At 34.9% G+C, this 9,865-nt stretch overlaps 2 protein-coding genes across 3 annotated transcripts in view; both read left to right on the forward strand.

Annotated features, from left to right (window-relative positions):
• The window catches only part of LOC129806475 (GTPase-activating protein skywalker), a 341,214-nt gene that overhangs the window by 271,673 nt on the left and 59,676 nt on the right, over positions 1–9,865 (forward strand). The window lies entirely within an intron of this gene.
• Positions 5–7,004, forward strand: LOC129806476 (serine hydroxymethyltransferase). 2 transcript variants are annotated; one of them, XM_055855112.1, is made up of 3 exons: positions 5–755; positions 1,138–1,355; positions 5,747–7,004. In XM_055855112.1, exons 1-3 carry the CDS (start codon positions 579–581, stop codon positions 6,948–6,950), a joined length of 1,599 nt encoding a protein of 532 aa, XP_055711087.1. In that variant the 5' UTR covers positions 5–578; the 3' UTR covers positions 6,951–7,004. The 2 variants fall into 2 exon arrangements, with proteins under 2 accessions (XP_055711087.1, XP_055711088.1); XM_055855113.1 differs by having other exon boundaries at positions 154–1,069.

The raw sequence follows: 9,865 nt of genomic DNA on the forward strand, positions 1-9,865 counted from the left end.
CACATTTTTCTATCACTGCACAACACATTCTTATCACGAGCCCCCCAAGTGAGTCGCTCTTGATTTTTTTAATCACTCTTATCACTACTAAAATTCCTAATGATCCGTTAACTGTTGCGTAATTTGAATCAGAGCATGGAAGTCACGGGAAGCTTTCCAATCGGGAAAGTGAAAAAGCCGTCCACGGAGAAAATGTGTTTTAAAAACCCCTGATAAAGGACGTTAAAGACCTAATTGTAATTTTTGGTGCAATAAAAAGCGTGATAAGTGTCTGTAAAAGCCCCAAGATTACCTTATTTATGTAAATATTGGCGTAAAATAGTCAGAAAGGGGGTCAAAAGGTTATCGGTTCTCCCGGCACTTTGTGATAACTTGTCGTCAGTTTCTCACACAATTTGCGCACAATTATTGATACATCGCGGATGATTTGTATTAAAAATTCAGTGGTGGACAGATGCTCTAACAAATAAGCTACAGCATGTACTGTGTTGAATAATATTTCCCAGAGAAAATCCAAGTAAAAGTTTACCCAGAAAATTTTCACATTGCCTCCCAATTTGACATTTTGCGCGTAAACAATGTCACGAGCCATCTATGATTTAGCACGGAAAACAGGTGTACCACGTGTGTTGGTAACTGGTTTTGTGGACGCTGCTGCATCTGTTTTGGGGGCTTCCACCTCATCAATTTGGCGGTTTTCTGTGAAAAGCTCAACTGGATTGACGCCTCAGGGATTCTATCTACCCAACAGACTGGTAAGTTGAGCCAATCACTGCATCTTTCCTTGCGTAAAGTGCCGAGAAATCGCAATAGTCGTTGGACTTGTTTGTGATGCAATTTGCCGGGAGGGATTTCAAGGCTCCACAGCGCAGCTATTTGCGCCAATCCCCTGCAAATATATCTCCCCATTATCACCTGACCCCCATGACCCCATGTCGAACCATAGACAATCTCTCCCAGCGAGATAATTCCGCTTTCTGATCCGATATTCCAGTGAAAAGACTGATCATTTGTAAGCAATTTCTCAATCTCGTTGCATCTCTCGTGGATATTGTCCAGGATGGCTAGTGTAGGACTCTCCCAGTGGACTCATTGTCACTCTCTACTAACTCTGAAACCTCTTCCTCTGTTCTGCAGATCACCACATCAAGCAAAATGTCAGGAAAGTCCCAGCTCCTGCATTCCAATCTCTGGGATTCAGATCCAGAACTGATGGAGCTGGTCAAGAAGGAGAAGGTTCGTCAATTGCGCGGCCTTGAGATGATTGCCAGTGAGAATTTTACATCAGTTCCAGTTCTTCAGTGTCTCAGTTCTTGCCTGCACAATAAATATTCCGAGGGATTGCCTGGACAGAGGTGAGTATTGCGCAATTCAATTTAGCTCAATCTTTCAGCCAAGCTCCCACCGGAAATTAGATAAAGCGGATAACCCAGTGTTAAGCTTACTCTGGCTTATAGTCAATGGGATTCTAATTGGAAGCCCATTCAAAATGCAATTAAATTCAGTGATAAGGATTTTTCTTCCAATCGTTCCGTTCGAATGTATGATCGCATATTAAATACAGTGCTAAAAATTAACATGTGCCAACTAATAAAAAATATATAAACAAAAAATACTGATCAAAATGTGAGAGTTTGACAATACAGTGCCCGCTTTGTAATCCGGATGGATTTTTTGAATTTGTTCAACGTCTCGAAAATATAATACAAGATTTTTCTTGTAGAATTAGTATAAAAGTTTTAAAGAAGATTAAAAAGACATAATTAGAGAATTCTATGCTATTATACTTCATTTATTAAAGAAAAACATTACAGAATAATTCATTTTCGTTGCCGAACACACATGCATACATGACCTCAAAATTATTTAGAATGTAACCGTAGATAACTCGTCCGGATTACGCCGATCCGGATTAGAGAGCGGGCACTGCAAAACTATAAAATTAGTTAGCAAAATCGGATCATTAAAATTATTTCTGCAATCAGAGCACCTATATCTATATATGTTATATATATATATATAACAGCATAAGGAACTATTAAAGTTCTAGAAAAATTTGATCCCTCGAATTGCTTCACTGCCCTATTAATATACTTAATTTGAAATTAATTAATCTATTTTTGATATATTCACCTTGACATTCGATAAAGAAAAGGTTTTGACATTAGCGCTATTAACGGTGGATTCACGAAGCTGTGATATTATAACAAGTTGTAATAATTTTTCATTATTTAACATTCAGATAGAGTGAACGAAGTGCAGTTTTGGATCCTTTTAACCCTTTAACGACGAGACACTTTTTACGGACTGAAAATCAACAATAAAAATTAAACTGAGAAACATAATCAATGATAAGTCTTATATCTAACCTTGGAAAGTCCAATAGAGTCTAATTTGGTGTATTTTTTGTTTTTATGAATGATAGGGACAAAAATAGCCCAAAAATTTAAGTAATTTTTCTGACAATACCAATGAATAAAATTTTTCGTTTTAATGAAAAATATTACGTATGAGTACTGTAGTTTTTATTGCCAAAAGCGTTTTGCTTAAAAAAAAATTAGAAGTATAAAAAATAAATAAACTCAATTAAGAATTTGAGAATTTAAAAATTCGCCATTTTTGAGCTTAAGTATTTACTACATATCAAATAGCTAGAGACTTGCAAAAAATATTGTAGATTCCTTTAACCTTCTACTTTACAATTATGTACAGACATAAGAAAAAAATAACTTTGGGTAGTCAGGAAAAATTATTTTCTTTTAAGGGACACCGGAGTTCCAATCGTCCTTAAAGGGTTAACCTCTGTAATCACATGTAATCTAAGGTCATATATGTTAAACCTAAAATTCATTAATTTTATTGATTTATTTATTATCCATTAGGATAATAATGTCCTAATTCAAAACTATTACCAGACGCTTTAACTTTGACAGAAGATTCAACACATTTAAGTTCAATTTTTTTCTGAAGAGAATTACATAAATTTGCTCCTTGATTCTTCAAGAATGTTACTGTTTAGTGAAAATTCTTTAGATATAATTTGAAAACTTCTTAAATACAAGAAAAATACGCGAGCGTAAAATGCTTCAATTGGAAACAAATTAATCCAAATGGAGACAAGGGAAAGCACTGCCACGCACTCCTTAAATCCCAGACAATTAATTGTATAGGGACTACTATTGTACAGAGGACAGTTTGTCCTATTTGATAATCTAATAAATTGAATTGAAATTGAATTGAAAGTTTCTAATTGGAGACAAATAGTGTAAGTGAAACCGCGACGAAAGGCTTCCAAAACCTTGTTGAGTTGCTTTTTAGTGCAGGATTTGTTCTTATTCTTGGTCTTTTCTCCTTTCCCATCTAAAACAATAAGAAAATCTCTCCAAAAAAAATATCTCCGGTGTTTCCTATTGAAGCATTTGCAGACACTTCAGAAAAACCCTTTTTGTTCACGAAATAGGTAATTATTTCATTTGAAAACTTCACGTACCATTAACAATAAAGGTTATCATTTAATTTCACCAAAATTAGCCAGAAATATGTCATAAATGTTAAACAAAACGAATAAACAACAGTCACCTTATTGTGTTTTTCATTGGAAAACATAATCGATCTATGAAAAATTCAATGGTGAAACGGTACACTTTTAATTAACAAATTAAATTTCTGAGAAATTAACAAATTAAAATTTGTGAATATGAATGGATTTTCGTTTTATTTGAAGCAAAATTAACTAAATCTGAAATTTGAATGGTTTTTTTGTATATTGTACTGTGTGCATTTGTTTTCTGTCGAAAAACAACAAAATTTTCTTCGTGATGTGCTTACGTTACATTTTTTATCACAATTATCAAAAATGTTTTGAATACATCAACCGTCAGTGTTTGTCAGCTGTCACCCGGATAACGAAGATCCAGATAACGAAGAGCTGTTGTGTACCTCAAAAATAGTTACGAATTATTTGCCAGTTCAAAACCGAATGGAACCGGTTCAGTTTTATCGGAAATTCCAAGACCTTTCCAACAAGCCTAAACATGACCCCAAACGGTTGATAAATATGCTACTAAACTAACTATAAATTTTTGACTTGGTCATTGGGTGCTCGGAACCGGACATAGGGGAGACTGGGGCACATGTAAACATTTTCAATAGATGCGAATTTGAGGTGATTTTCCAAGCCCATAGTGAGTTTTTGGAAAATATTTCTTAGCTCATGTTTTACCCTTGGGTATAGGCAATTCGTCGAGGGTAATGCGAATGCTGGAAAACAATTGAGCTTTCCATAAAAATAAAATTAGTGTCACTGTGCATTTCTCTCTTTTCACAAAATACCTGGGGTAGAAGTAAACACTTTCTGGGGAGGATGTAAACACCCTTTTTTCCACACTTGAAATTAACTTTGCACCACTTTCAATTATTTTAATTACTTCAGAGATATATAAAGACTATTTATTTTTCAAAAAATCACTACACTTTTTACAAAGAATAATTAAAATAGCAAAAAAATAAAAGCTTGCAAATCAAAGACATTTTTCAATGGATTTTCCCCATATTTTGACATCATGTGACTTCTTATTGAACACAACGAAAAATTTCCCACCAAGAGATGCAGCTGTCAAACGAATGAAATGGAGAAGAAGAAGACAAAATATTTTACCATTCATTCTACACTCGCGACATCTACAATTACGGGGAAATTGCCTGTTTACATCTACCCCAAATGCTGTTTTCTGACCAATTACTAATTCTTTTCAAATAATGAGAATCTCAATTTCTCTAGTAAATGCATTAATATAATCCTAAAAGATGTAGGAAAGAACTGGTATTGCTACATTTCGATTATTTTACACAGTTTTTAATTTCCGTGGAAATCCAAATGATCAAAATAATCGAAATATCAACATTTTAGATTTAGATTTAGGTTTATTAAAAATAAGAATGTCTACAGAGTATTTTACATTCTACAAATAAACGAAAGTCTGAGGTCAAAAACAAAGAATACAAAATAGGAAAAAAAGAAAACAGCTAAGCAGCTCTAGAAGAAAAAAGTCCAGAAGAAGTCTCTGCCTCTCATTTCGGAAAAAATGATTTTTATTTTTAAAGTAATTACGATTTTATTGACCAATTCATCTGTGGACATACATCCCCATGGTATCTATGAATGCTTATGGGTTTTATCCTCTGGAGTCTTAAAATTAATGGAAAAAATCACAGTGTTTACAACTACCCCTGTTTGCTACTACCCCAGTTCCCCCTATTAGCACTATCTTTTGTCACAATTTAATCACGAATAAATTGGTGAGAAAATTGTGGCGCAGAAACTACCTGAATGACTGCAATAAATTAGTACCTGATGAAAATTTAATGAGCAAATTTTGCTCATAAATTTGCTCAGTTCTCATTAATTTGCTTATTAATTATCAATCGTATTTATGCTATTTTAATTTATTTGAACCGATTTTGTGACTCGAGTCTACTTTTTTATCACTAAATGAATCGATTTCTAAAAGCTCTTAACGAAAATTGCACATTAGGACACATATCAGCTACAATTAATGTGAATCACATTAAAATTTTAATGTGAAAATATCTAGTGTGATACCACGGTTAAAATAAAATTCACATTATTCGAAGGCAAGAACGTTCGGAGGGATCAATGATATTTTATGATTTGGGAGCTAGTTAAAATGCTTTGTACAAGTTTGAGCCCGATCAGGGAACATGAATTCACCTAATATTTTCACAGATACTACGGTGGGAATCAATTCATCGATCAGATTGAGATTTTGTGTCAGAAGCGTGCCCTGGAGGCTTACAGGCTCAATCCTGAGGAATGGGGTGTCAATGTTCAGCCTTATTCGGGATCCCCGGCCAACTTGGCTGTCTATACGGGTCTCTGTCAGCCGCATGATCGTATCATGGGCTTGGATCTTCCGGATGGAGGTCACTTGACACATGGATTCATGACAGCTACCAAGAAGATCTCAGCAACGTCCATCTTCTTCGAGAGCATGCCCTACAAAGTTGATCCCAAGACCGGGCTCCTTGACTATGATAGACTTGAGGAAAATGCGAAGTTGTTCAAGCCCAAGGTCATTATCGCCGGAATGTCTTGCTATTCCAGATGCTTGGACTACAAACGCTTCCGGGAAATTGCCAATCAGAATGGTGCATATTTATTTGCGGATATGGCTCATGTTTCAGGGCTCGTGGCTGCTGGAATTATTCCCAGTCCTTTTGAGTACTGCGATGTTGTGAGTACGACTACGCATAAGACTCTCAGGGGCCCGAGGGCAGGTGTTATCTTCTTCCGGAAGGGCGTTAGGAGTGTCAAAGCCAATGGGGACAAAGTGATGTATGACCTGGAATCTCGTATCAATCAAGCTGTCTTCCCAGGACTTCAGGGAGGTCCTCATAATCATGCCATTGCTGCCATAGCCACGACATTCCTCCAGGCCAAGTCGCCGGAATTTGTGGAGTACCAGAAGCAGGTGATTCTCAATGCCCAGCGTCTGTGCAAGGGTCTCATCGAGAGGGGCTACTCCATTGCCACTGGAGGCACCGATGTTCATCTTCTGCTAATGGATTTGCGTTCGGTTGGACTGACAGGAGCCAAGGCTGAGTATATTCTGGAGGAAGTGTCTATTGCTTGCAACAAAAATACCGTTCCCGGTGATAAGTCCGCTCTGAATCCTTCGGGCATTCGTCTGGGGACTCCGGCTCTCACAACTCGTGGCCTCGTGGAGGCTGACATGGATCGCGTGGTGGACTTTATTGATCGTGGATTGAAACTCTGCAAGGAGATCTCAACAGCTTCAGGGCCCAAATTTGTCGACTTCAAGAATCTCTTGCACAAGGATGAGGCGTTTGTGCAGAAAATCGCAGCGCTGCGACAGGAAATTGAGGAATACAGCATGACATTCCCACTGCCGGGCATCGACGATTATTAATTTTCCAGCTCTGAACCAGTTTTTGTTCCCAATAAAGTGCTTTATGTATTTGAATTTTGTTTGGCTTTCAATTGGCATAAATCGAACTACAAATGAATTTTTTTTTTCAGTAAATATAATGGGATATCAAACAAGGTAAAGTAATGCTCAATGAAATGATTTCATATATAAACATAGTTTTGTATGAGAACGTATTCGCTCTTGAAAAGTTCAGTATCAAATCTTGGCAATTGCAAACATTTATAATTTTTTTCTTTATAAAAACCTATTTTTTCATTAATTTTCATCAGTTTTGACTTAGTTTTCTTATTATCGGATTTTGAAATAATCAATCGAATATTAAATTTCGTTGCAACTTGCATAAATAGACCACATGAAAGATTTGGTTTACTATAGTCGCTAAATCTAACTAAATCTAGTGATCAGCTCTTTGACCAAATATTCTTGAAGGATTTATCTCCCAAAAAACGTTTTCTAAATGCAAAAAAAAACAATTGATTTGAAACATGGCAAAATTCCAATTTTAATCCAATATTGTTAGAACCTTGACAAATTTTGGTCAGTCAAAATTTAAACTTGGTTAATGAAACAGAATTCACGTCCTGTTCTTTCTTCAAAGCTTTGTATATGTCTATTCCACTCTTTGGCACTCTTCTGCTTTTTTTGAACGTCAGACCAATTTAAATTTAGTTCAGCCCAATTTTGAGACCGAATGAATGGAATAGACTTAAGCAAGTCTTCTGATAGAGAAAGGACGTGAATTTTGACTTCATGAAATTATACCGAGTTAAAAGGCAATAAAATTATCAAATTAGGTCAGTCAAAATTCAACTGCAAATCCAATTCAAAATGAGCAGCAAAAATTCTATTTGGTCAAACAGAAAATTAAGTTTCGGTTAATTGGAAATTTGGTTAGTAATTTTCACTTGACTCAGTAAAAATTCAAATTTTATCAGTAAACTTAAAATTTGGAGTATAAATTCAATTTGGTTAGTGAGAAATTCAAAATTGGTTAGTAAAACAGCCACTTTGATCAGGAAAATATCAAAATAGGTCAGTAAACACTCAAACTGCAAAGCCAAATTAAAAAGAGCAGCAAAAAATCTATTTGTTCAAACAAAAAATTAAGTTTTAGTCAGTAACATTGCAAATTTGTTCAATTACATGGGAAATTTGGTTAGTAAAATTGTCACTTTGTTCAGTAAAAATTCAAATTTTATCAGTAAACTTAAAATTTAAAGTATAAATTCAATTTGTTCAGTGAGAAATTCAAACTTGGTTAGTAAAACAGCACCTTTAGTCAGGAAAATATCAAATTAGGTCAGTAAACATTTAAACTACCAACTACCAAGTCTATTCAAAATGGCTCTAGCACACCTTTTAGATCAAGAAAATTTTATGAAATCAAAATTCATATCATTTTCTCTCTTATGTGTTTTGCATATGTCTGTCTCACTCCAAATTCGATTGACCTAAATTGAATTTGTTGTGATTTTTAAAGTAAGAAGAAGAGTGTGCAAAGGTGAGATAGACATATGCAAAGCCTGTGAGAAAGAAAGGGATTGGAATTTCGATTTAACCCTTTAAAAAACGCCATGAATCCTCATCAAAATTAAATGATTTAAAATCTTTGGAAAGTTAATGAGATGTAACAAAAGAACTTTTTAGCAAGTTTAAATTCGTTTTTTTTTTTATGAAAATGCCTTATAGAGAGCTAATTATTCCATCTAACTGCATGGCGATAAATAATAAGGTATGGTATGACCGAGGTCTCGCAGGGACGGAACTAAACCTAAAGCTTTAGGAAAGCTTCCTTCTTATTTCTAACACTCATCACTGTTTTCCATTGTTGCAATTGCCCATTAGGGATATTTGTATTTCATATGTCTTATTTTTAAATAAATTATTCGTAGAAATCTTGCTTCAAGCTCTTTGACCAAAACGACAAACAAACTTTTGTCCCTTTTTTATAGCGCGGATTGAAAGCTTTTGGGGCTTTTGAGAAAGCTCTCCCCTTTCACTCACAGATGTTCCAACGCCCATCCTTGGGGTATCCTCACAGACAGATTTGTGTATAGTATTTTTCCAGCTCTTCGACCTATACATCTTCTGAATCTTCTGTTCCATTTCCTCGCCAGGAAATATAAAGCTTTTTTCCTGCCTGCCCCTTTTTCCTACACTTCACCCGGTGTATCAATGCTATTATCCGTTGAAAATATTTGAGAGGTCTTCAAGTGTCTCACAAAAAAAAATTGTAAAGTAAATCCTGTTTCCAGCTCCTTAACTAATACTTTTTGACCCCTTTTCTCTCCAGAAATGAAAACTCTTGGGAAAATAGCCTGGAGACTGGGGCAAAATTTGTCAAAACGAAAAATTCAATATTCACTATTTTCTAAAATAAAAGAGACTGAGGCTTGAATTTTTTATTAGATAGCCTTCATGAACCTTCTTAAACTTACAAAGTTTCAAGGGATTCGAGGCAGGATTTTGTAAAATAAAAATAATGAAATTTTGAGCCCTATTTTTGGAATATTTGGCTTACAGAAAATATCAATACTGATTAGCTCAATTTAAACACATTTCTCGTTAAGATAGAGAAAAATTATCTGCGGCAAAGTTGTAGAGGAATAAATTTCCTATGAAAATATGTCTATTTGATATTTTTAACGTTTTCGAGAGTAAAATGTCACAAATTATCCGAAGACTGACAAAATTTGCCCCAGCAATTTTGAGAATCTCCACAAAATCGACTTTTAGAAAATGATTCGAAAAACACATTTCTTTCGAGATAGAGGAAAATAGTCTTCTGCAATGTTGTAGAGCAGTAAATTTCCTATAAGAATATGCTCATTTATAAAACGTTTAAGTTTTCTCAGACCTCGTGAAAGAATTAAATATGCGTTTTGACAAGTTTT

This window comes from Phlebotomus papatasi, chromosome 3 (genome assembly GCF_024763615.1).
Source record: "Phlebotomus papatasi isolate M1 chromosome 3, Ppap_2.1, whole genome shotgun sequence".
Classification (NCBI taxonomy): Eukaryota; Metazoa; Arthropoda; class Insecta; order Diptera; family Psychodidae; genus Phlebotomus; species Phlebotomus papatasi.